We start from the raw sequence: 27,644 nt of genomic DNA, 5'->3' as shown, positions 1-27,644 counted from the left end.
ACGCAGGGAACACGGGTTTGATCCCTGGTCCGGGAAGATTCCACATGCCGCAGAGCAACTAAGCCCATGCGCCACAACTACTGAGCCTGCACTCTAGAACCTGCGAGCCACAGCTATTTGAGCCTGCGTGCCACAACTGCTGAAGCCCGCATGCCTAGAGCCTGTGCTCCACAAGAGAAGCCACTGCAATGAGAAGCCTGCCCACCGCAACGAAGGGTAGCCCCCGCTCTCCGCAACTCGAGAAAGCCCACACGTAGCAACGAAGACTCAATGCAGCCAAAAATAAATAAATAAATAAATAAATAAATTTATTTAAAAAAAAAAAAGACATGACACCCTAAAATTCCTAGGAAAGAACATAGGCAAAACATACTCTGACATAAATTGTACCAATGTTTTCTTAGGTCAGTCTCCCAAGGCAATAGACATAAAAGCAAAAATAAACAAATGGGACTTAAACTTACAAGCTTTTGCATAGCAAAGCAAACCATAAACAAAATGAAAAGACAATCTATGGAATGGGAGAAAATATTTGCAAGAGATGTGACCGACAAGTGCTTAATCTCCAAAATATACAAACAGCTCACACAATACAACAACAACAAAAACAAACAACCCAATCAAAAAATGGGCAGAAGAACTAAATAGACATTTCTGCAAAGAAGACACACAGATGGCCAACAAGTGCATGAAAAAATGCTCAAGGGACTTCCCTGGTGGTCCAGTAGCTGGAACTCCACACTTGCAATGCAGAGGGCCTGGGTTTGACTCCTGGTTGGGGAACTAGATTCCACGTGCTGCAACTAAGAGTTTGCATGGCGCAACTAAAAATCCTGCATGCCGCAACTAAGACCTGGCACAGCCAAATAAATAAATAAATATTAAAAAAAAAAAGAAAGAAAGGATGCTCATCATTGCTAATTATTAGAGAAGTGAAAATTAAAACTACAGTTGAGGTACCACCTCACACTGGTCATAATGGCCATCATTAAAAAGTTTACAAATGGGAATTCCCTGGCAGTCCAGTGGTTAGGACTCCGCGCTTTCACTGATGAGGACTGCTGGTTCGATCCCTGGTCAGGGAACTAAGATCCCACAAGCCATGCAGTGCCACCCCCTCGCCCACCACCAAAAAGTCTACAAATAACAAATGCTGAAGAGGGTGTGGAGAAAAGGGAACCCTCCTACACTGTTGGTGAGAATGTAAATTGGTGCAGCCACTATGGAAAATAGTATGGAGGTTCCTCAAAAAACTAAAAATAGAGTTGCCATATGATCCAGCAATCCGACTCCTGGGCATATATCCAGACAAAACTATAATTCAAAAAGATACATGCACCCCTATGTTCACAGCAGCATTATTTACAATAGCCAAGACATGGAAACAATCTAAATGTTCATTGACAGATAAATGGATAAAGATGTGGTACATATATACAATGGAATATTACTCAGCCATAAAAAAGAATGAAATAATGCCATTTGCAGCAACATGGATGGACCTAGAGATTATCATACTAAGTGAAGTAAGTCAAACAGAGAAAGACAATACCATATGATATCAGTTTTATGTGGAATCTAAAATATGACACAAATGAACTTGTCTACGAAACAGACTCACAGACATAGAGAACAGACTTGTAGTTGCCAACGGGGAGGGGGAGTGGCGGAGGGATGGAGTGGGAGTTGGGGGTTAGCAGATGCAAACTATTATATATAGAATGGATAACAGCAAGGTCCTACTGTATAGCACAGGGAACTATATTCAATATCCAGTGATAAACCATAATGGAAAAGATTAAGAAAGGATGTATATATATGTATAACTGAATCACTTTGCTGTACAGCAGAAATTAATACAACATTGTAAACCAACTCTACTTCAATAAAGAAAAATTTGGTTATCAGGCAAAAATATTGTGTTTTTGTTTACTGAGGTACAGTGTATGTACAGTATTATATAACTTTCAGGTATACAACATAGTGTTCCACAATTTTAAAAGGTTATACTCCATTTATAGTTACTATAAAATATTGGCTATATTTTCTGTGCTGTATAATATATCCTTGTAGTCAGGTGTTCTTTAAGAGTAGTGTTGAGGGACTTCCCTGGTGGTGCAGTGGTTAAGAATCTGCCTGCCAATGCAGGGGACACAGTTTAAGCCCTGGTCCGGGAAGTTCCCACATGCCATGGAGCAACTAAGCCCGTGTGCCACAACTACTGAGCCTGTGCTCTGGAGCCCATGTGCCACAACTACTGAGCCCACGTGCCACAGCTACTGAAGCCTGCGTGCCTAGAGCCCATGCTCCACAACAAGAGAAGCCACTGCAATGAGAAGCCCGCGCACCGCAACAAAGAGTAGCCCCTGCTCGCTGCAACTAGAGGAAGCCCACGCGCAGCAACAAAGACCCAACGCAGCCAAAATAAATAAATAAATTAATTAATTAAATAAATTTAAAAAAAAAGTAGTGTTGAGCAGGCACCACTGATTGACTGCTATTGACTATTTTACAACTCTGTAAAAATTAACTTACAGAAAAGTAATTGCAAACGCAAATGAAATGTGAAAGATTAAGAAGCTTTTTCTATCAGGGTAGGAAAGATAACTCCAAAACTTACAGTTTATTTCTCTGTAGGATATTAACCAATCTATTAGCAAATTCATTTTGAGCAAATTCATTCCTCTGGTTGAAAGACAATATATACAAATCTTTTCTTCAGAATTCTATTAGAAGCAGTTTTAACATCTTACTGGTTTCCTAAATTAATCATATAAAACCTTGTACTATAGTATTTGCATAAAAGTTAGGTTTTTAACATTTAAAAAATTATGCTTTGGCATAGGGCTTAGGAAAGTTTTTCTGTAAAGAGCAAGATAAGCAAATATTTTAGGTTTTGTGGGTCACTAGTTTATGTAGCAACTATTCAATTCTGCCCTTGTAAACTCAAAAGCAGCCACAGACAATATGTAAATACATGGATGTGGCTGTCTCCCAATAAAACTTTATTTACAAAAGCAGGCAGTGGGCCAGATTTGGCCTACAAGCTATAGTCTGCCAACTTCTTTTTTTAAAAAAGTCAGTAAACCTCTAGTAAAAAAAATTTAGAAATGAGAGAGAAGGCACAAGGAATGAAAGAGACAAATCTACAGTCACTGGAGGCATTTAGAAGGGAATATTAAAAATTTTGTGCTGGAATTCCTTGGCAGTCCAGTGGTTAGGACTCTGCGCTTTCACTGCCGAAGGTCCAGGTTCAGTCCGTGGTCGGGGAACTAAGATCCCGCAGGCCGCACGGCACCGACAAAAAAAAAAAAAAATTGTGCCAAGAAACTTGAAAATTTAGATAAAATGGACATATTATGGCAAAACTTTCTACAAATTACTCAAGATGAAATAGAAAACCTACAGAATAATTCCCTAACCATTAAACTTGTCGAATTAGTAGCTAAAAATCTTCCCCCAAAAGTCCAGTCAATTTTAGCCATCATTCTACCAAATATTCAAGAAACAAATAATTCTAATCTCATAGTAACTACTTCAGTGCATGTAAAAAATTGGAGGGAATACACAATTTATAAGACTAAACCAACTCTGATATCAAAACATGACAGAAACAGTGTGAAAAAGGAAAATTACTCATGAATACACTTGGAAACAGGCTAACAATATTAGCATTCTAAACCAAACACAGTAGTTTGTACAAAAGATATATTATGACTAAACTGGATTTATCTCAGGAATGAAAAATTGAGTTAACATTAGTAAACCAATGTAATTTCCCACATTAACAGAATGAAATAAATAAAGATGGTCTCAACGGATACAGAAAAAAGTATGTGGTTAAGTCCACATCTACCTATTTCAGAGGAAATTTCCTTAATGTTAAAGGGGGTAAAGGGTAATCTATTTAAAACATTCACCAAATAATATACTTCATGGTTAAAAAAGAAAAAAAAAGCATTCCCATGTCTTTCTTTACCATGGGAATAAGTGAACCCTCTATCACTACCCCTATTTAACTGCTGGGTTTTTTTTTGAAGTCCTAAACGGCACTGTAAAGTGAGAAGAAAGAAGTTCAAAATATAAGGACTGGAAAGGTAGAAAAAAAAAACAGTACTATTAGCAGATAATATATTAATATATTCAATATTTGTTTTATATGGAAAATCTCAAAGAGTATAGATAAATGTCTGAATGACTAGTAGTCATTCAGACATTTATCTATAGATTCTTTGTTGATTCTATATACAGTACTACTATATACAGTACTATATACAGTACTCTATATACAGTACTACTTTGTTGATTCTATATACAGTACTACTGTATATAGAATCAACAGTTACCAAAAATAAATCAGAAATAATATAATTTTAAGAAAAAAATTATAATAGTATCAAAAAGTATAAACTACCTTAGAATAATCTAACAAAAGATGTGGACTTTAACAAAAGACTTTTATGGAAAAACCTCTAAAACTTTATCAATTCGATGTAATCCCTAACAAAATACATTTTTTTTCTTTTTGTGGAAGCAGACAAGCTGCTTTAATAGTTTATATGGAACAGCAAAGAGTTATGAATAACTAAGACCCACCTGAATAATTAAGGTGGGAGACTTTCATTATTATAAAGCTAAGGTAATTAAGACCAAGCAATAATATTGTGGGAAGAGACAACCAATAGATTGGAAAAAAGCCTATAATCAGTACCAAACATGTGAAAATGTGTTTTTTAAGAGAATTTGCATGGCCGATGTGTAGGAAGAGAAGGGAGTTTTCACTAAATGGTTCTGAGACAAAATGGGAAAAAATGAAATCAAACACCTATCTCACACCATCAAAAAAAAAATTCCAAATAGATTAAAAGTTAAATAAGAAAGAAAAACTATAAGACAGTATATGAAAATATCTTTACGGCTGAGTAGGGAAGAATTTTTTTTTAAAGCATAAACAACATAAAGGAAAACACTGATGAATTCAACAACCATTAAACTAGGTAATTAGAAAACAGATGTAGATTTTATCATTTTTTTATACTTTACACATATTTTACAATTAGTCTATCTACTGAATATTTAAAAATCAAACAAAACTTTTAACAATGTCTACTTCACCTGCTATTGGTTTACACTCTATTTCCTGAACAATATATAAAAATAAGCATATGGAGTGAAGAATAAATGAGATATTTTGTTGGAATAATAGGATGCTGTGCTGCAGTTATTTTGGAGACATTTCATTTGCTATTATAAGCTGCTGAGAAACTGGAAAAGAGCAACACACACTCTTCTTTCTGCTTCAGATGCATGAAAGATAAGGAAAAAATTCCAAAGCTAACACATCAAGACTACACTTGTGATAGGTTTTATTATTCAGATGGCCCAGAATAAGATGTATTTTCTCCTCTGAGTCACCAAAGTAAATATCACAAATCTAGAATGTAATGCAACTCTATGCTCTGTAAAAGTTTTTGTTCACCACTGTATCCCCATAGCCCAGGCCAGTTCCTTGCACACAATGGATGCTTGAGAAATATTTTTTAGTAATTAAACATATAGCTACTGTTAAGGAAAAATATATGAATTTGTCTTTCCAGAGAAGGTGAGTTTTAACAGTATAAGGTAGAAAAGGATCAGTGGTTAACTAGGTAAGTATTTATATACCTGGATAAAGTCACTTTTTTGTTTCAGAAAGAGGAAATGACATTTCACACAGTGGTGTCAGTAATTCAAGAGTTACAGCAAATTAATATTATGAGGAAATGTATAAATAAGGTTACCTATTTTAATGCTTCCTAAATTTTCATTTGTTGACTCCTAAGCCAATACATAAATTCTAGTGAGGCCAAAAGAAAGTCAAATTATCCATTTACAATAATAACAACAACAGCAGCAGGCCCAAAGAAACCAAAAAACCACACCTGGAATTCTGATTATTCTATATTGACAATTTGATTATCGAATCTAATGAATGACGAATATTAATCTTAAAAAATGAAAAACAACAGACCTACAGAAGTGCTCTACAATTTCATGTTGCACAACATAAGATTCAGGCAGTCAATTTTAAAGTAATATATTTACTTAGTGTAATAACACTGGTGCAATTATGGATTTCTCTCAAACTGTTTTTAACAGTGTAGATCCCAGAAATTCTACTACTGCTACAATCGTCTCCCCTAACGGGTAGTGATAGGAAATGACAGCCTTTTCATAACTCTATCTTGGAAACCCTACTAAAACGGAGGACCTTACAGTTCAGCTTAGTCTGTTCTGTAAGTGGGCTTCTCCCACTTGAGCATAAAACCTGAGTTTGTAAGATATACACACCCCTCTTCCAGTATATACTTATGAACAAAAAACACGAATATCAGAAAATTCTTACCAGAAAGATCCACCACTGCCTCATGACTGGAAACAGCTCCTTTCTCAATAAAAAGATCTCGAAAATATTCGCTATTAGCTGACAGAACAGATTTATGAGCTTTGTACTCTTCTCCTTCAATTAACAAAGTAACATCACAGAACTGGTTAGAGAGTCTCTGTTCGTTCAGCTGTTTTAAGACAGCCTGACAATGTTTTGGAGAAGAACGTTTCACCACTCCTTTGGTGTCAACCTATCAAAATAAGTTTGAGACCAAGAGTTGCATTACATATCATCTGTATTTTTACCCTTAACAGAATTTAAAACAAGACACATTATTCCCTTATAAAAGATTCCACTAATTAATATGAAGAAATAACCTGATATTCTTTATTACCTATGTATTTAAATAAAAAGATACATTGTTCTCACTGTCTTCTGCTATGTTCATTCTACTTGACCCAATGAAAATCTGCACCTCACTTCTTGCTGCCTCCTCTTATTAGTCAGAAATTTATTTGATGATATAAGAAACGAATGCAGGCAAAAAACAAAGACCTAGTCAGCTTAATTTTACCTTGCTGCATGACCCAGAAACTGCTTCCAGAAATGTATTCTGTCTACCTGTACCAATATACTATTAAAGAGAAGAGAGGAGGAGTAATTAACAACAAACGAACAAGTTACATTCTGATGAGAAGAAACAACAGGAATATTTATGATTAAGGAAGAGGCAGTATTAGCAAACTTTTAGGGCATGTAACAACATGACAATGACAGTGCCAAAAGGAAAGCAGTTTTAGTGGTTTCAGAAAAAATTCAGTTAAGACTATAAATACTAACACACTAGTTACAAATGTTAAGCTGAATGGAAAGTTCCACTTACAAATACAAGTTCATGTTTGGATACTGGCTTCTTTTTTGCAGGCTTGGAAGCTGTAGTTGGAGGCGAAGTAAAGTTGCTCAGGTCATCCTCTGATTCATTACTTTCTTCTCCAGATTCAAGGTCTAGTCCCAATTCTTCCAACATTTCTGAAGTATCTGATATAGGACGGGATCGATCTAGTTTCTCCTGGCATTTGCTACACTGTTTAATGTAATCTTTGACTTGCTTTAATATACCTACAATGAAACAAAAATTAACTAGTTAAATTTAATACTGCTCTCATGTGAAAACTGAAGATTATACTGTTCATTATTTAATCTGTGTATACTAATGTATATTCAAGTGCATGTATACAGACACACACGTGCCCATGAAGTATGTAGAGTGAATTATTTAGAATTTAAGATACATTTTTTTTCAAAGACACGCTATAATGACGATTTGTCTCCATGCCGAGGCAGACTGTTTTGTTGTTCACTCTTAGTTACTCATTTACTCACTGTACGATTATGTAGCACCATCCATCTCCATGTGAGTTTCAACTCACTCGTGCAATAGGAACTATATGAAATTGCCAATATTCAACTGTTTTTGACCTTCATAAACAGTAATATAATAATGTGGTTCACGCTAATAACTCTCCACCTTACTAACATCAGGCTTCACCATGCAATTAGCTTTGATCAATGGAATATGAATGAATATGATGGATGCCATGTGTCACTAGAAGCTTTAAGAAGCAATGTTTCCCATCGGTTCCCTGACTTATGTCCCCTCTGTCAAAGAGCAGCATGTCCCAGATGGATACTGTCCTTTAGCCTGAAATGTAGATGAAAAAAACAGGTGGAGCCAATCTGCAACCTGAAAAGGACCACATCAAAACTTGTAATGAGTGTAAAATATATCTCTTGTCTTTGAAAGCTATGAGCTTTTAGAGTTTTATTAAATAACAGTATACACAATCTATCAAAAGTTGATTATACACGAGCCACTCATAAAACCCTATTTTGAATTTCAACTTTCAACTCAACATGCTGGGATGGGGTAGGAAGCAGGGAGGAACACTTTACACACACTCCCCCCTCTCCATCATACTTGTAAGGGAGGAACAATTAATTCCCATCCTACAGACAAGGAGAATGAAGCCCTAAGTGATAACTTGTCCAAAGTCACATCTAGTAAACTGCATAAGTGGGCCTCCAGAAGTCATGTGACTTTCAGGATATTATGCTACTTACCCAGGAATACATTTATCCATCCCTGTGACAGAAACTTCTTCCCCTACAACCCCCAAGTAAAATGCAAATGAAAAGGCTGTTAATTAGCTAAAATGATACAGAGGTATATAGTAAATTCCTGAAAAGAGTTTCAAGATGATAAATTATACCAACTTACTTGCACTTCAACCTTCAGATAGTATTTAAGCAGTATTTCTCAAGTTGTATTATATCCCATACTTACTAAAAAAAGTACACACTGGACTAATAAATTCGGAAATTTATATTCTCGGGACTTCCCTGGTGGTGCAGTGGTTAAGAATCCGCCTGCCAATGCAGGGGGCACGGGTTCAAGCCCTGGTCCAGGAAGATCCCACATGCCGCGGAGCAACTAAGCCCGTGTGCCACAACTACCGAGCCTGCACTCTAGAGACCGCGTACCACAACTACTGAGCCCGCGTACCACAACTACTGAGCCCTCGTGCCACAACTACTGAAGCCTGCGTACCTAGAGCCCTTGCTCCACAACAAGAGAAGCCACTGCAATGAGAAGCCCACACACCGCAACGAAGAGTAGCCCCCGCTCGCTGCAACTAGAGAAAGCCCGCGCACAGCAACGAAGACCCAATGCAGCCAAAAATAAAAATAAAATAAATAAATTTATAGAAAAAAAAGGTATTAATGTATGACAGTCGATCAACTGTATGAAAAATCATCCTATCGTATTTTAGAAGTCCTTTAATTCGAAATTCGAGTGTTAGTGTTTTGATGGGATCCATCTTAAATCTAGCTTTACAGATTCAGGAACCTGACCTCTTTAGCTGGCCCAGAGCTGATTAAGCTGAAAGAATCTGACTCAAATTAATCACTGAAAAGACATAAAGGCATAAACATAGTTAACTTACTATTTTAAGAGTGGGTAATTACCACAAGGAGTAGCAATTACTTTATGTAGGAAAATTTGAATCCACTGACTAACTTTGTGACCATGTATGTCCAAGTCACCTAACCTCTCTGTGCCAAAATGGGGATAACAGCACTTACCTTCACAGCGTGTTATAATGATAAAATGTTAATATTTATAAATCACTTTGAACAGTGTCTGAGACAAGGTAACTACTACATAAGCGTTAAATGATGCTCAATGGTCAACCTCCATAAAAACGTCCATGTAGGGGACTTCCTTGGTGGCGCAATGGTTAAGAATCCACCTGCCAATGCAGGGGACACAGGTTCAAGCCCTGGTCCAGGAAGATCCCACATGCTGCAGAGCAACTAAACCCATGTGCTACAACTACTGAGCCCACGTGCCACAACTACTGAAGCCTGCACGCCTAGAGCCTGTGCTCTGCAACGAGAAGCTACCACAATGAGAAGCCTGCGCACTGCAACCAAAAGTAGCCCCCGCTCGCCGCCACTAGAGAAAGCGCACGCGCAGCAATGAAGACCCAACGCAGCCCAAAAAAAAAAAAAAAGTCCACATAAAATACCAAATTAGCATTAAGAGGTTCTTTACTGAGCATAGACTTAGTGGGTAAACAACCTCTGATAAAACAACTTGAGGAACAGATTCTCACTCTAGAGCAGGGTTTCCCAACCTCAGCAGTGTTGACATTTTGGGCCAGATGATTCTTGTTGTGGGGCAGGGAGGGGTGAGTAAGCTGTCCTGTCCTGTGCAGTGTGGCATGTTTAGGAGCATTCCTGACCTCTACCTAACCAGATGTCAATAGCAGCCCCTCAAACACCACCACCAGTTATGACAACCAATATTGTCTCCAGACATAGTCAGATGTTCCCTGGGAGGCAAAACTGTCCAGGGTTGAGAACCCCTACTCTAGAGATCTGCCAAATTGAACAATTTGCTCCTGTTAGCTGTTCAAGAACCTCTCTCCCTCCCGATCAGTGATGAGGCCCAGAGAATAGTGGCTCCTATTTCTATTTCTCCACGCATATTAGTCATTCAGATTTTTTGTTTTTTTTTTTCAAAGAGGTTACAAAGTGGTCAGTTACAGCTGTATTAACATAGACCCAGTTCTTGCTGGGTTTTCAGAAATTACACCCTCCTCTTCTAGATTAGATAACGGCAGCATCAATTTATCCCCATAAAACAAATCAGTTCTTAGGGTAGGAACCTCTGCAGGTAGCTAATTTAACCTATTACGTAATTTTCCTAGTTTAATCTTTTTTCCTACTAATTTAATTTTCTCCTCACATTTTGCATTAATTGTAGATCCCCATGAGTCAGCATTTGACTGAGGCAGGGGAGAGAGTCATTTATTTGGAAACTCCAGCATATAACTACAATACAGGATAAAATAAGGGGTTGAGACTATTAACATTTTACATTCTGAAATAAATTTGCTATATGTCAACTTTAGGCACTGAGCCAGTTTTTCACTGCGCTCAAACAAGTGAAGTTGCTACAAACTTGCCTGATTACCAGGATATAATGGCAGTGCTTATGATGGCAACATTCTAGAAAAAGCAGCGTAAATAATAAATCCCAGTAAACTATCTCTGACTTTGGAATCATTTTTTTCTTGGTATCTACACTGATTAGATCTTATTAGTTCCCAGATAAACATCTCCAGGGCTTTGGAGTATGCTTATTATAAAAAGGGTCCATTTGTGGTGTATGACACATTAAAAACTGATAGTTAAAAATGTTTTATCAGTTATCAGTTCCAGGTCCAAGAATGTTTATTTTTCTGTCTATGCAGCATTGTTAATTTTTTTTTTCTCTTCCTTTTGGCACTCCCGAGCAGCATGCGGGATCTTGGTTCCCCAACCAGGGATTGAACCCACGCCCCTTGCTGTGGAAGCGTGGAGTCTTAACCACTGAACCGCCAGGGAAGTCCCCAATGTTGTTAATTTTAATAGGCCTATAACAAACAAGTAAAACGAGCAAAGTGTTAATGTAATAAACATCAAAATGAATAGCTAATAATCGAGGGCAAACTCCTCTGATGCTTACTGACTATGAATTCTCATTTTAAATGAAGAAATATTAAAATAATAAAAATAATGATATAAAATAGTATCATAAACCCATTACATATTAACAAAAATAGCATTTATATGAAAAATACTATTTACCAAAACATAAAAAAATTAGTGAGAAAAGTGCACTACTTTACATTTTTGCAAGTCTTTTTAATGTGTGATTTAACAGAAGACAGACTATCATATATGCATTCAATCTATTGCCATATTATCACGTCATGTAGCCTCTGGAAAACGCCACTGTGTACTTGTGATACAATAAGTGAAAAGGCAAATAATGCCTTAGTATTATTATGAATATAATTTTGACTTTGGGGATTCTCTGAAAGGATCTCAGGGCCTCCCTGTTCAGGGGTTTAGTACCAAACTTAGAGAACAGCTGTTCTGGACAATTAAGGACTTCAAAAGTCTACTTATCCACAAATGTATCTCTCATTAAAAAAAATAAACATCAACACAGTCTCAGGGTTTTTTTTGTCTTTTAAGACACTGCCCACTAAAACAAAAATCAAACAAACAAAATACTGGATTAGATATCACTCACAGATAATCAATTTAGGGAAGGAAAATTCTGAACACTAAGCCCATTTAGCACCATATAATAGTGGTTAAGAAAAGTTTGAAATCCCAAAGGTCAGCTCCTGGTGCTTTTAGTTTTCCCATCTGTAAAACAGACATAAATGTTTCCATCTTAAAAGGTTTGATGAGGATTAAATACTATGTAAAAATAAATTAAGTGCTCAGCACTATGCCTGCATGTAAAAGCTTGATCCCTGTTATCTTTAGCTATAATTATCGTTTTAACATGTCATAAAATATTAAACCTGAGACATTTGTTCAACAAAACTATGTCTGACCAAATCAATCCTAACAAAATGCAGCAATTACTCCATATTTACCCTTCAGTCATGTCTCTTTATAGGAATTTAATTCAGATATTGGTTTAAAATATAAAATAAGGAAAAGCTTTTAAGAAGAACATAGAGAGCTGGACTGTTTTTGAAAACACGAAAGAATTATTTAAGAAGCAAAAAGACCTATCCAGCAAAGTTCATATTCAGTAGTCTAACTTCCTTACTCACAGATTAAGTTCCATAAGTTAATTTCTGCAAAACGATACGGAATCTTTACTGAAGAAACCTCTTCTATAGGCCTGCAAACTTTTACTAATTATAACCGAACGGTTTGAATATTCATCAACTTTTTGGAGCGTGAGGGAGGTAAAAACAAAAACAAAAACCCCGAAGGACCCTTTCTCTCCTCCCCTAACCTGGTTCCCAAGGAGTCAAACTTTACAGCCACACTCCAGGACCATAACAATCCCAGAAACCGCATCTTTTCTGGGTATACATAGTGCCTCACAGTTTCCAAATCGCTCTTCACTACAGCGAAGGGAAGAATATTAAAATACCCAGAATTGAGACTACCTGCTATTAAAATTCTTGTCCTAAAAACTAGGCTCAAATGACTGTTTCCATACAGTCACTCGAAATCACTTCTGCACACAACTGCATGATTCCTTATTCACGCCGCAGTAGCACAAAGACGAACCCCGGCAAGCGGATCAGCAGAAGCTCAAACCCTCTGGCCAACACCCTAGCGGAACGCACGGCAGAAAGCGGCCGGGCTCTGGGCGGACCGTGCCGCTCCCAAACCATCCGCACAAACAGGATTTTAAAACGCACCACACACAGCACCTGCAACGGCCGCCCGAAAGCGTCAGCGAAGGGAAGAAGCCACCGCCTCCCGCGCCGCCGAAGGAGGCGGGCCCAGCGCACCCCGCGCGTCCCGGCCCCTCCCCGCGGCTGGGCCGGCCCCCGGGGAAGCCCCCTTCGCCCCACCCCGGGCCAGGGCCCGCCCCCAGCTTCCCCGGCCTCCTTCCTGTGGGAAGTGCGGCTCCTTTCGCGTCCCCCACCCTCTCGGCTCCGCCTGGCAGCTGCTCCGCCGCCGGGCACGGGCTAAGCTGAGCCCGCGAGCGGCGTCCGGGAGGAGGGTGCCGGACCCTCACACTTGCGGGTGCTCAGACGGGCTCGCCTCCGGCTGCGGGCCTTTCCTGGGAGCAAGCCGCCCGCCCTCCCCCTTACCGCGGGCGAGGTCTTACCTCGCCACCAGTACGTCTTGGACAAGTCGTGCCAGGTCTGATGCTGGGTGTGGTGAGTGCCGCCCGGGCCCAGGTGCGCAGCCTCGATAAGCCCCCGGCGCCGCTCGGGCTGCAGCACCACCTCCAGCTCGGCGAAGGTCTTGCGGTGCCGCTGCCGCCGCTGGTAATACAACGTTCCGTCGCGCACCACGTAGCAGGCGGCCGCCTTGCGGATTTTACGCTTGACATTACCCTCGGTGCCCGGCGCGTACGGCTCGCACTCGTTCGTCAGGTAGCGCAGGATGGCCTGGTAGCTTTCCTCGCTTGACATCGCTGACGGCGGCTCCCCGAGGGCGCCTGTCAGTGGCAAGGGAGGAAGACAGCGCACTAGTTCCGGGCGGATGCAACAGCAGTGGCGGCACTGTAGGGAGGACTGGCTGTGTCTGTGGTGAGTGCTCTTCGAGGGCGCCCGCACCACGGAGGGAGAACGGACGAGTTGGTAACCAAGAGGAACTGCACTTCTCCAGCGCGCGGGATCCGCTGGCGACTGACAAAATGGCTGCTGCACCACCGGAAGTGACGGAAATCAAGGGCAGTGGGTGAGGGGGCTAAGCCCTGATTGGAGCGCAATGGCTTTCTGGCTTGATCTAGCCGACCAAGTGACGTTAGGACTGCGGACGGACATTTTGGAAGCGGGTAGGCCCTTCCTGGGAAATCGAAGTGGTTTTGAGCAGACATCTTAAGTCCTGGCAGTTTCCCTTTTTGTTTTTCCCTTCTTTCCCATGATCTGAGCACGTGTAGGAGGCGGTGGTGGGAAGTTGTTAATCCCGTCGGAGATACCCCAAGGTGTAAAGGAGTCTTTTTGACCCCGCCTACGTTTTGAGACACCCGACAACATAAAAGCGCCAGATTTTGAGGCCCCTAGTATAATATTAGCCACTGGATGTAAGACCAAAGAAAGCCCTTTCACGTGGAAATGTAGCTTCCAGTTGAGTGTTATAATATCTAAGTCCCTCCGTGATAGGAGTTAATGTAATTTCTAAGCAACTGCTTGTTCCTAACTACCCATGGAAGTCATTTTTCTGGAATGATCAGTTTATGTATTGACGATTTTTTACCTATGAAGGTAGTCATGTTGGCAAGGGGTGAGGAAGAGCAGCTAGCAGTGTTTTCTTACAGCTTTATTTGCATATATTTTTACATAAACTTAGAGGAAAAAATTCTCCATTTTACACCCAACATATAGTGAACGCACAAAAGGCCGAGGCGGCTCAGACTGCGCGGTGCTTTGTTGGAGCCTGAAAACTCTGGGCCAACCCTCTCCTCTCCCAGCCTAGAGTCTGCAGTCACTGAGTGAGGTAGTGACCCTTTGGAAATAGGTGAGGACAGATGGTGAAAACAGTGGGCTCAAAAAGCAGGATGCGGGACTTCCCTAGTGGTGCAGTGGTTAAGAATCCGTACTTCCAATGCAGGGGATACGGGTTCTATCCCTGGCCAGAGAACTAGATCCCACATGCATGCTGCAACTAAGAGTTTGCATGCCATAACAGAGGAGCCCACGAACCACAACTAAGACCCAGCGCAGCCTAAATAAATGAAATAATTAAAACATACAAAAAAGCGGGATGCGTTCAGTACCCCCGCACTTGGGGGGTGGGGATTGCAGGAATTTCCAAACGGCCTGGTTGTTTGAGGCAGTTGAATATTCTAGCTGTAGGTACGTGAGCTCCCAGGCCCTGAGGAAAGATAGAACTACCAGGCCTTAGGGCCACTCATTCCACAGACTACAGCTGGGTGAGGGAGGAATTAGAAGATAGAGACACACCCCTGCTCCCAAGGGGTGGGGCACCCAGAATGGATTTCCAAATCCACCCTCCAAGGGATGTATATGTGCTGGGCCAGCACCACCAGTTTTGCTGTGAAATAGACTTCCTTTAAAACTAAATTTAATGTGGGACTTTTCTGGGGGTCCAGTGGTAAGAATCCGTTTTGCAATGCAGGGGATGCGGATTCGATCCCTGGTCAGGGAACTAAGATCCCACATGCCGCGAGGCAACTAAGCCTGCGTGCCACAACTACTGAGCTCGCCCACCTCAACTAGAGCCTGCCTGCCCAAACTAGAGTCCATGCACTCTGGAGCCTGCGCACCACAGCTACATTAGAGAAAACCCACCACCACAACTAAGAGCCTACGTGCTGCAACAAAAGATCCCCGCATGCCGCAACTAAGACCCGATGCAGCCAAAAAAATAATAAAAATTAAAAATAAACCTTTAAAGAAAACTAACACTTAAAAAAAAAAATAAATGTAAGTAGATTAAAATTTTAAGTAAACAAGTTGTGGACATCGCTAAGAGAAACTAAGTTAATTGAAATCCCTCCACACCCAAATCAGTTTCTATCAAAACACACCCCATGAAAGCCCTGAGAAGCCCATTAAAACCTGGGATTCTCTTCTGTGCCTTTGGGCCAATACAGAGAAATGTTTCAGTGAAATGTTTTACACGCGGTCCAGTGGTCTTCCTGAGAAAAGCTAAACTTGCTGTCCTGTGAGAACAAGTATTTAGTGTTTATATTGTCCTGAGCTGCAAGCTGTTCAGGACTCAAAGGTAATCAGAATGGGTAGTTCCATTTTAAGGCATTTAGACCAAAAAAGCAGTGCTTTTAAGGGGACATTTTATTCTGTTCAAAAGTAAGAACATGTAGCTCTGCATTCACGTTGGGTATTTTGACTGGCTTTTAAGCTTTCTCTGTTCACAGCTGCATGACCTTTTTTTTCATATATGTTTTTAAAATACAGGTGATAGTTCTAAGTAGTTTTAACTCAGCTATAAGCTAATGGTTAAAAGGTGAGATACTAGTGAACCAAAAGGCATCCCCAATATGAAATAAATGTGTCTATTATGGAGAAGGGTAATTTAACAAGAAAATAACTCATTAAGAAGGCTTACTTTCTGCAGACAGAAGAAAAAAATGCATCTTTTAGCAATCAACCTGGCTAAAATCTATGCGACATCCTAGTACTTGTAGCTATGTAACAAAAAAGTTTAGACAATGCAGTCTGTAACGTGCCCTTATAGCCTCAGCTGGGCAAAGCTTGCATTTAACCATATAGATCTTATTTTATTTACATCATCTTGCTTAACATCTCTCCAAGAGGCTTACATTAGGAGGCACTATTCCCAAGAAATGAACTCTTTAAAAAATACCTAGCTCTTGGACTTCCCTGGTGGTGCAGTGGTTAAGAATCCGCCTGCCAACGCAGGGGACACGGGTTCGATCCCTGGTCCGGGAAGATCCCACATGCCGCGAAGCAACTAAGCCCATGCGCCACAACTACTGAGGCTGCGCTCTAGAGCCCGCGAGCCACAACTACTGAGCCCATACGCCACAACTGCTGAAGCCCACACGCCTAGAGCCCATGCTCCACAACTTAGAGTAGCCCCTGCTCACTGCAACTACAGAAAGCCCACACACAGCAACGAACAGCAACGAAAACCCAATGAAGCCATGAATAAATAAATAATTTATTAAAACAAAAATCCAAAAAAACCCACCTAGCTCTTAAATTCCTAACTGTGTAGTTTAGCTATTACTGTGTAGGCTGAACATGCCTAATTTAGGAGTAAAAATTCCACCACAATCTAGTTATAGTCAGATCTTTATTTAAAAATCCAAGCTGCCAACTTAGCGTTTTCCACCAACACGGGGAGCAGAAACCTTCACAGGCTTCACAATCTTTTGCTTAGGTGCTGCCTTTGTGGGAGCCTGTAAAAAGACAACATGTTATGTGGCATTATTCCATGTGGGGTTTTGTTTTGTTTTTTTCCCCCCAATCACTGCTCTCTTATGCCCAGATTCTGTTTGTATCCTAGATTGCTTTCCTAATTATCTGTGTTCCTAATATTATAAAGTCCACCTTTATATGAAATATAAACGAAAGACAAAGATATCAGATTGAAGGAGTTAAGAGACACAACTAGATGCAGTGTGGGATCCCGAATTGTATCCTAAGAACAGAAAAAGGACCAATGCTAATTTTTTGGTTTTGAAATTTTTACTATGGTTATTGAAATTAACACTGTTAAAGCTGGGTAAATTCTGTACAATTATAGAAAATTTTACTGAAAATCTAGAATTATTTCAAAATAAACTTTAAAACACCTTTATTTTCCCCTTTCCCATTTCTATATAGCACTAACATACTCATTTGGCTTTAGCAAAGGGACCTCTCTGGAGACCTGAATCACTCAGAAATCAATTATGGACACCATTAGAGCCTTGCACTAAATTCCTTAAAAACCGAAACTTTCATTTACCACAATTTGGATTAAAAATAAATCGTTCTGTTGCTTTAAATGAGAAATCCAAGACAATCCCACAATTACCTTTGCAGCAGCCATTGCTGTCTTTTTAGATGCTTGCTTAGCCTTTTTTGCTTCCTTGGCAGCCCTGTTGGGTTAAAAATACCTTAAGCAAAGCACTTTACTCCTTAAGGGTATAGCTTATTAACAGGAGGCTAGTGTTTGGGAAAAGTAGAATTAACATATTCCTTCCCCACCTGCAATTATTTGTATGATAAATCCCAAGGATTTATTAACAAATGTCATTAACCACCAAGTCAGCTTAACATTTGTTAGAAATTGTATAGTATCTTTATAATTGCATATAGAATTTCAACAAATCGTTTAGACTATAGTATAAACTTCTGTATTATTAAACATGAGTATTTACAATTTGACAATTCCTATACAGATGCAAGTAACACAACACAAAATAACGTGAGATTGATTCCTGTGCCTATAAACCCAAACATAACCTAAAATCCATTCCAATAGCTGAAATGCTCATAATGAAAGCTTCCTCACCTGATAGCTTGTTCTCGTTGAGCCTTCCTAACTTCAGGTTTCTGATTCCTCTTGGCCATTATATCAGCAAGAGATGCACCAGTTATGGCCCTCTGGAATTTGACTGCACGGCGGGTTCTTTTCTTTTGAATTTCTTCCTACAGAACAAAAAGATGGGGACCACACTTAGCAACCTTGCTTCATTAATGTCAGGGAGAAATGAAATATCACATGTCAGAAGGGGGCAAATGCGCTCTCTTGGGCCTTTTTTATAAGCGCACTAATCCCATTCATGAGGGCTCTGCCCTCATGACTGTATCACCTCTCAAAGGTCCCACCTCCTAACCATAACCTTGGAGGCTCAGTTTCAACATATGAATTTTGGGGGGAACACAATTCAGACCACAGAAATATTCAACCAGGGAGTTCCCTGGTGGCCTAGTCGTTATGACTCTGGGCTTTCACTGCCAGGTTCAATCCCTGGTTGGGGAACTGAGATCCATCCCACATGCTGCACAGCGCAGCAAAAAAAAAAAAAAAAAAAAAATCAACCAAAAATAATCCATGCAATTATTTGAAATGAAATATACATACAAATATATATTTTTAAAGGATCTATATATAAAATGCTGCAATACACAGATAAGTTTTCCAATTATGGATTGGTTAAACCATCTATTACAAATCCTGGCCATTATTTACTACTTTATTTAGAAAGACAGAAAGTTAAACTCTAAGGAAGTTAACTGAATAGTACTTTAAAAGTGATCTCAACAAGACTGTTTATGATTAAGAATGTGCTTTTGGAAAAAAATTATCAAACCTCAACTCTATTTTGTTTTTACTCCAAGTACTGACACTGGGAGAAATAGTCAAGTTAGAAGATGATTTAAGACAGGAAAGCCACCAAATGTTAGGGAATGTCTGGGAATCAAGACAGTACAATTCAAACATCTGCTGCAGATTCTATACTGGAACCTATGCTACAGTGCTTATGAGGAAAAAGATCTTGCGTGCATCTCTAAGTCCAAGAAAAAATAAACTATTTATTAAAGCAGGGATATGCAAAATATCTTAAAAATTTTAAACAGGACATATGGAGGAAAGAGGGCACATTTGTGGTTAACCAAAATGCTCGTTTTACCAATACTTTAAACTTTTTACAGAGGTGATATTTTATTGTAGAAAATGCCAGTATTTACCTGTTTATATTTTTCTTACCTCAAATCCATTTAAAAAATATTTTTCTTATTGTGGTAAAATATATATAACATTAAGTTGACCATTTTAAAGCATTTTTAAGTGTGTAATTCAGTGGCATTAAGCACGTTTGCAATATTGTGCAAACATCAATTTCCATCTCCAGAACTTTTTTCATAATTCAAAATGAACTCTGCACCCATTAAATAATAGCTTCCTATTCCACCTTCCCCCCAGTCCTGCCTGGTAACCTCTACTTTGTCTTTATGAATTTGTCCACAACTAGGTACCTCATAAAAGTGGAATCATACAATATTTGTCTTCTTGTGTCTGGCTTATTTCACTTAGCATAATGTCAGGCTTGTCAGCTTTTTAAGGCTGAATAATATCTCACTGTATGTATTTATCACATTTTGTTATCCATTCATCCACTGATGGGACATTTGGTTGTTTCCACCTTTTGGCTATTGTGAATAACAGCACTATGAACATCAGTGTACAAGTAATCTGTTTAAGTCCCTGCTTACAATTCTTTTGCATATATACAGATTTAGAAATGGAATTGCTAGATCATATGATGGTAATTCTCTTTAACTTTTTGAGAAACTGCCAAACCACTTTCCACAGTGCCTGCACCATCTTCATTCAGCAATGCACAGGGTTCCAATTTCTCCACATCCCCACCAACATCTGTAATTCCTCCCACCCCCACCCCCGTTTGGATAATGGCCATCCTACTGGGTATGTCACATCCCCCTATTTAGAATTTTTCCTTCCTCTGAACTCCCATAATACCCTAGCCATGTCTTTCACCCAGGAGGTGCTCGCTCACTAAATATTCACAAGCCTCCTGAATACTAATTCTCTTGCCATGGCACTCAAACCCCTTCTCAAAAATCTCTTTCAACAACCTAAAAGACCACTTCAAAAAACACAACCAGTTTTAAGAACTAATATGCTGGAAGACTCCACAATATGATACCTACATTGGGAATAATTCTATAAGCATTATAACCAATACCAAGTTTCCATAGAACTATTTAGTTGCCACCCACTTGAACATCTTAAACACTTCCATGGTGAGCTATAACCCAAGTGAGCTTAATGTAATTTATCTAACTCTGGAAGGGGGATGCTTTCAAATTTCAACTCGATATTTTTACTGTGAGCCCAAGATGTATAAGGAGGCACTCTTTATATCAATCATTTTCACTTCACTGTTTGATGCTTTACAGTTAGCAGTACTTTCACATACTGTCTCATTTAATTTCAATTTTAAAAAGCAGTAAATGATGCTCAGAGTTTCAACAACATGAAAGTGCATTTAACTTACCGACTGTCCTTTTTTGTGCTTTCTTCTGTAGAGGACAGTCCAGTTGATCTGACGAGGATTCCTCTTGGAAAGGAATGCCGACTCACATTTTGCATTAAGAAATTGGAAAACCTGTCGTGACAAGTTCAAAGTAGGAGTCTTGAGCTTGAAATTATTAGTAAATTAACATTCTAATTCTATCCTCTCATTTTACAAAATTGAGGCCCATACAGACCAAAAGGCTTGTATCACAGAACTGGCAGGAAACTGTCTCTGCGTTTCGCCCTGTCTTTTCTCGAGCAGACAAACCTAAGTTCATAACGCAGAGAGTTGGGTGTCAAATTCTGGAAGGCAACTAACTCCTGTCCCTCCCGAGATTCCAAGAGGACCCGGTGCCCATAAAATAGCCAAATACCCCGGTGGCCCACTGCCTTTACACTGGAACATTAAGGTTACACAAGCTCCTAACTTCCGACCTGATTTACATTCGATCAAAGCTCAAGACTGATTTCCTTAGAGGCTTCTGATCCTAACACTCATTGCACACAGGGTCCCCGGAACAAGCTTTTCAGGGACCAAGAGTGATGTGGTGAAGGATCCCGCCTAGACTGAATGAGACCGGTCTTTCCTTAGAAGCACAAGGTGCGTTTAGCCCACGCGGCCTTTCACCTTCCCGTCGGTCCTGGCGTAGCGCCTCCCGTGTCCTGGGTAGATCTTGTACCCGCTGAAACTGCATAGCTCGACCCTGTAACGAAAAGCGAAAGCCCATCAGGTGGGGTGGGGGATATCTTCGGAAAGGAGAAGCCACGCCTGGGATGCCGGAGAGGCCCTTTGCCCGAAGATGCAAGCGGATTGGGATGTAGGGTTCCTGCTTACTTCATTGCTGCTAGTGCCGGCGAGAAGAAAAGATGGCGAAAAAAAGGAAAAGGATCATGGGAAGAGCCCTTATAAGGTCGTGGGAAAGCAATCTCCTCCCACAATTCTCTTCCCTAACCCCGGCGTTCGGTGATGACGTCACCTCGCCGGGGCGAAAAGTCTAGAGTTCCCCGGCTGCCGGCTCCCTCTGGAGTAACGGCGCTAGAGGCCGTTAAGGCTCTACAGGCGGGGAGGGAGGGACAGGCAGGCAGTTGCTTTCTGAGTCATTCTGTCGTCTCTCCTAGAGCTACGTCCTACTGCAGGGAACGTGAGGTAAAGAGAAGAGGCTCCTCTCTCCCCTCCCTCTTATAGTTTAGTGATGCATAGATGAATACCCCTTAGGTAAAACCTAAAATCATATTTTGCCTTCTGTGCTGGCCCATTTCCTTAACTAACAAAATTAAATTGTAATAGTTTCCACATTTGCAAAAAAATAAGGACATCTGAACTGTCTCTGAGGCCGTGCAAATGGAATTGTGCTTCATGGCGTTTTGCATTAATTATAATCAACGTTTGTTGAGTGATCTCTTTCTGTGTGCCAGGACTCGTGCTAAAGCATTTGCATACATTGATTCAGTTTACAAAATCTCTATTAAGTACGCGCCGAAGCATTGCCAGATGACGACTGCAGGTGGCGGAGGAGATCGATTGCCAGGCTGCCGGCTGCTACCTAGTGGCGGGGGTGTGGGGGTAGCGGCCGGTGGTTGCTCAGGAAACGGTAAAGCCCTTCTCTGCAGAAGGCAGCTCTGCCCGGCCCACGGGGAAGGCCGATGCCTGGATCGCTTGACCCCTTCTGTAATGCTCGGTACTTCAGCAAATGATGGGGAGTGGCAAAAGACAATCCTTGAATTGTGTGGGAGGCTGGAGTACTTGACTAGGAAACAAATCTAATGATCGATTCATGCTGTTGTTGGAGCCCACTGTCAGGCTGCTCCAAAGTATGCCTCAATGGCATAGTGGATATTTTGCATTCAGGTTACTTAAGAACCGGTAGGTGCAAGAGGGATACTTTGACCTTCCTCTCTGTCCCCCTGAAAGCAGGAAATAAATCTCTCATACTCTCTCGCTGTACTGTACCAGAAGATAGGAAGACATCATTATTACCAGAGATAGGGAATTCAGGGCACAGAAGCTTGTATAAACAAACTTTGATACTTCTTTACTAATTTACTACCCAAAGCCCAAACTTTGCTTAAATTCCTTACTAATTATTGTTCCTTTGTCTAAAAAATATAAAAGTTGCCTGCTTTTGCAACTTCTTACTTAGGACTTATTTCTATGCGATCTCTGTGCACATGAATTAAATTTGTTTAATTTTCTTTTTCTGCTGTTAATCTGTTGTGTGTTGATTTTATTATTAGTCCAGCCACAAGAACTCTAAATGGGTGGAGTAGGAAATTTCCCTCTTCTGGACACTCTCTATATATGCAACTCACCCTAAAAAGTTCTGCAAGTAGGTGCTTGAAGAGATTTGAAAAGTCCAACAAGGTGGCTGACTGATATTAAGAAAGCTGCACATATGTTGGAAACAATCTCAAGAACGAATGAACAGAGCTCTGAATGGAATTGAAAAACCAAAGAAGCAAAGGGAAGGAATTTGACAGCCTGACCAACTCTGACCAGCTGTTGAGAGTGTCTGGTATACTTAGAAGACCTTGTCTAAATAGACTACAGGCAGATGGATACCTCAGCTTCCATGGTTTTTGAACTTGACTCTGACATCCTTCTAACTTTCTTTGTTTTAAATTACTGGTGATAAAGTAGTTTGATCACTTAAAAAAAAAATCTTTCTGGAATAGTCCTGGCTTCTACAAGCTCCACAAGGCACAGCTGGATGTGAGTAGAGGGTGGAGCCAAGATCTACCTGCAGGAATTTGGATCTGTTTACTTCACAGAACCCCAGAATTTATAGTCCCTTCCCAAGCATTTTAGGAAGATTTTGTTCTGTCGGTCCTCGAAATTATTTTTGGTCTGACTAGATCCGTGGAGGAAAAGTAGGAAACTCGGTCTTACGGATTTTAGCTCTTTTACTCTTTCCTGGAGCTGGCATTTCAGGGTTCTTTATAACACTCTGTATGTATCACACCTTACATTGTGTTAAAACACTCTTATGATAAGAAGAAATTATACAGAAACCCCTAAAAGCATTTTATATAGTGTCATAAAGCACAGTTTCCAACACCATTCATAAATTTTTGCAGACTTTATCCTTTCTCTTTCATAGGCAAAAGACACAGCTTCACTCCAAAACTGGTGCTTTTCTGGGCCTCTATATACTTCCTGAGAACAGAGCATTCTCTTCACTGTTTCTTCACCTTTTATACATAGTCTCCTGCTGTATTAGTTTCCTGTGGTTGCTGTAACAAATAACCACAAACTTGATGGCTTAAAACATGACAAATGTATTCTCTTATGGTTCTGGAGGCTGGAAGTCTGAAATCAGTATCACTAGGCTGAAGTCAAGCCATCTGTGCCCCCTCTGGAGGCTCTGGGGTAGAACATGTTTCTTGCTCTTCCAGTTTCCACCCAGGTAAACCCTCTTGAATTCCTAACCCAAAAAAACGGTGAGATCATAAATGTTTGTTGTTTTAAACTACTTTGTTTTAGGAATAATTTGTTAACATAGCAATAGGTAATGCAGGAGGTAAGGAAAATTTGAAGATGGAGACTTAGTGAATAGCGGTATCATTTGTCAAAAGAAGACAGATAAGAGGAAGGAGCGTGTTTGTGAGGAAAGGGTCAGTTTGGGAAAGACCAAGTTCAAGATGCCCGCAGGATGTTAAGGTGGAGCTGTGTAGTGGAAAGATAAACAAGTTTAGAGGAGTGTTTGGAATAGGATGTATTTTAGGAGTAATGGATCTATAGGTGATAATAGAATATGTGGGATAGTATCACCTACTGTCACAGGCTGTCTTCTCTGGAAGCACTTACTGAGACTATGTTTAGAGTAAAAGGTATTTATTAGGGACCAGGTCCTATGAAAGGAAGGAGGAAGCAATGTTAGGCAGAAGAAGGCAAATGCATTACTGGCCCAACTAAACCTCAGTCAACCCTGCCAGGAGCTCTGGAACAATTATTGCCTGTCACAGTATCCCTTTTTGAGTCAAATGATCAATTCTCTTTATACCCCCACCTTGCTTAGTCAGCAGATGTGGGTTGACCCAGGGAGTTCATGACCTAAGTGAGGTGGTGCTCAGCAGCTGAGCCAGACTCTGCTGACACCTGGAGGACATTGCTAACTATGATGTCTTCAAGTTTTCATATCTAACTACCAATTATATAAATTATAGGGGACAGAGGAACATGTGAAATGACTCCACATGGTTGCAATTGGCATCTACAGGATGACTTAATTTCTTCAACATCATGTAAAATAGAGAGAGAGAGAGAGAGAAGAACAAATGAACAGAACCAGCTATATAAATAATTTGCAGGGTCCAGTGTAAAATGAAAGTATGGGGTCCCTTTGTCAAAAAGCAGGAAAAAGATGTCCTTAAAGTACTAAAATAAGCTATTTCCTTTCTTCTGCAATCTATCTCTCAACCTTTCATGATATTTTTTCAATTGCTATTTAATTTCATGTTCTCTCAGGCACGGACATTCGCTGGGCCAGTGCAGCCCCTCATAGGTGCCCAGGGTCCTACCCTGTGACTTGACATTGTGCTTGAACATTCCAGGCCCACCTGCTCTCAGGTCCCCCTCCTTAGAGGCACCGGACCAACAGACTGCCTCAGTGCTGCTGGGAAGATCAGCCAGCCATCTCCTTCCATCATCCTCCTGGGTAGATATCAAACTGGCACAGTGCACGATGGTGCTGCCTGCTTTGGAGAGAGCTGAGGGGGAGGGGAAGGAGTGAGTCAAGGGACTGTAGAACCAGTGGCCCTCTGGAACCCATCCCTAGAAAGAGAGGAGGCTGCAGGGAGTGGGCCCACAAGAGAGCTGAGGTGCCAAGCCCCAGGCACATGCTCTATTGTCCCATTACACTTCACTTAAAAAACACAAATGCAAGGATACGATTATTAAGACTTTCAAGACAGCGACTGCAGAGCATTAAACTCCAAGCATGGGATACCCCTGAGCAAGGGACCCTGTGTGACTGCACAGGTTGCACAACTTGAAGCTGGCTCTGCCTATAGTTTAAAAAAAATTTAAGGGCTTCCCTGGTGGCGCAGTGGTTGAGAATCTGCCTGCCAATGCAGGGGACACGGGTTTGAGCCCTGGTCTGGGAAGATCCCACATGCCGCCTGCGCGTCTGGAGCCTGTGCTCCGCAAGAGGAGAGGCCGTGATAGTGAGAGGCCCGTGCACCGCGATGAAGAGTGGCCCCCGCTTGCCACAACTGGAGAAAGCCCTCGCACAGAAACGAAGACCCTACACAGCCATAAATAAATAAAAATTAAAAAAAAAAATTTAAGAGCCTCCTCAATTAATTGCAACATATGAGTTTTAACTGAGGCCTGATTTGAACAACCAAGCTGGGTAGACCATAGGGGTAATTTGAATACTGACTGGATTTTTGATATTAAGATGTACTGTTAATTCTTTAGATATTGTAATTGTACTGTCTGTGTTTAATAAAAAAAAGAGTTCTTATACTGATATTTAGAGATACTTACTAAATATTTACAGATAAAATAGCAGGATGGCTGGGTTTGCCTTAAAATAATCTGAGGGAGGGACTAGTGGGTAAGGGCATGGATGAAAAAAATGATTGGCCAGAAGTGGATAGTAGTTGAAACTGGGTGTTGTGTAGGAGAGCTCATCACAATAGTCTCTATATAGTTACGTACTCTTTTTTTTTTATTAAAAAAATTATTATTATTCTTTATTTTTGGCTGCGTTGGGTCTTCATTGCGGTGCATGGGCTTCTCATCATGGTGGCTTCTCTTTGTGGAGCACGGGCTCTAGGCGCGTGGGCTTCGGTAGTTGCAGCACACAGGCTCAGTTGTTGTGGCTCACAGGCTCTAGAGTGCAGGCTCAGTAGTTGTGGTGCACGGGCTTAGTTGCTCCGCGGCATGGGGGATCCTCCCAGATCAGGGATCGAACCCGTGTCCCCTGCATTGCCAGGTGGATTCTTAACCACTGTGCCACCAGGGAAGTCCTGTTATGTACTCTTTTAATTACTTTTCCATGATAAAAAGTTTCAAACAATTATAAAGTGTTTTGGGATTGAAAGATTTAAGTCCCACAATTCAATCCTGAAAATAGGAAGAATAAGTACCACCTGTATTATTTTGTAATTAAAAAAATTTTTAAAACAAACAAAAAACCCACTTTATACAAGAATGTTTATATCATCTTTATTCATAATACATACAAGGAACACTCTCGGTGCCCCATCAAATGTGAATATATAGACAAACTATAATATATATTCATATAATGGACTACTACTCAGAAATAAAATGGAATAAACTACTGACTTACACATCAACATGAGTCCCCAAAACCTTATGCTAAGTGAAAGAAGCCTTACCAAAAAAAAAGTACATATTGTATGATTCTGTATGTATCAAGTTCTACACGATACAAATCTAACCTATGGTGGAAAAAAAAAATCAGAACAGTGGTTGCTTCTGGGTGGGAGAGGAAGGATTGAATGGGAAAGGGTATGAGAGAACTTTCTGTTTTAATGGTAATGTTCTGTGTCTTTATGGATTTTGGGTTAATTAAACACAGTTGGTCAAAACTCAGTGAATGTTCATTTAAGATTTGAGTATTGCATGTAAATTTTACTTTATATCTTTTTTTTTTTGGCTGTATCACGCGGCATGCGTGATCTTAGTTCCCGACCAGGGATTGAACCTGTGCCCCCTGAAGTG

At 40.4% G+C, this 27,644-nt stretch overlaps 2 protein-coding genes and 1 long non-coding RNA gene across 5 annotated transcripts in view; 1 reads left to right on the top strand and 2 right to left on the bottom strand.

The window, feature by feature from the left end:
• Nucleotides 1–15,038, bottom strand: part of ZBTB11 (zinc finger and BTB domain containing 11) — a 30,203-nt gene extending 15,165 nt beyond the window's left edge. The window contains exons 1-3 of one of the 3 annotated variants that reach the window (XM_036849993.1): nucleotides 13,572–15,038; nucleotides 7,251–7,486; nucleotides 6,386–6,617 (exon numbers count right to left, since the gene is read on the bottom strand). In XM_036849993.1, coding sequence (XP_036705888.1) covers nucleotides 6,386–6,617; nucleotides 7,251–7,486; nucleotides 13,572–13,881 — 778 coding nt within the window. In that variant the 5' untranslated portion in view covers nucleotides 13,882–15,038. Of the gene's footprint in view, nucleotides 1–6,385; nucleotides 6,618–7,250; nucleotides 7,487–8,645; nucleotides 8,665–12,552; nucleotides 13,042–13,571 lie in introns of those variants that run through there. The other 2 variants (XM_036849994.1, XM_036849995.1) reach the window with 2 other exon arrangements.
• A 2,155-nt stretch (nucleotides 15,039–17,193) lies between these two features.
• On the bottom strand, nucleotides 17,194–21,925 carry RPL24 (ribosomal protein L24). The gene is made up of 6 exons (XM_036849996.1): nucleotides 21,786–21,925; nucleotides 21,579–21,654; nucleotides 20,931–21,041; nucleotides 18,419–18,555; nucleotides 17,939–18,002; nucleotides 17,194–17,318 (listed from the first exon to the last, which is right to left on the bottom strand). The coding sequence occupies exons 1-6, from the start codon at nucleotides 21,788–21,790 to the stop codon at nucleotides 17,238–17,240; spliced, it is 474 nt and encodes a 157-aa protein (XP_036705891.1). The 5' UTR covers nucleotides 21,791–21,925; the 3' UTR covers nucleotides 17,194–17,237.
• An 86-nt stretch (nucleotides 21,926–22,011) lies between these two features.
• Nucleotides 22,012–27,644, top strand: LOC118894161. Its single transcript, XR_005019661.1, has 3 exons — nucleotides 22,012–22,097; nucleotides 25,502–25,605; nucleotides 27,608–27,644. It is a non-coding gene; the product is annotated as an uncharacterized LOC118894161 (long non-coding RNA).

The sequence above is a fragment of the Balaenoptera musculus genome, chromosome 4 (genome assembly GCF_009873245.2).
Source record: "Balaenoptera musculus isolate JJ_BM4_2016_0621 chromosome 4, mBalMus1.pri.v3, whole genome shotgun sequence".
In the NCBI taxonomy this organism is placed as follows: Eukaryota; Metazoa; Chordata; class Mammalia; order Artiodactyla; family Balaenopteridae; genus Balaenoptera; species Balaenoptera musculus.
The sequence above is the reverse complement of the archived record's forward strand: the minus strand, read 5'-3'. Positions and strand labels throughout refer to the sequence as shown.

Coding starts and splice junctions, on each gene's coding strand:
- RPL24 (XM_036849996.1), bottom strand. Junction 21,042..21,578: donor ACGCCAGGACCGACGGGAAG/GTGAAAGGCCGC, acceptor TTGTCACGACAG/GTTTTCCAATTTCTTAATGC. Junction 18,556..20,930: donor AGCACAAAAAAGGACAGTCG/GTAAGTTAAATG, acceptor TTTGTTCTGTAG/GAAGAAATTCAAAAGAAAAG.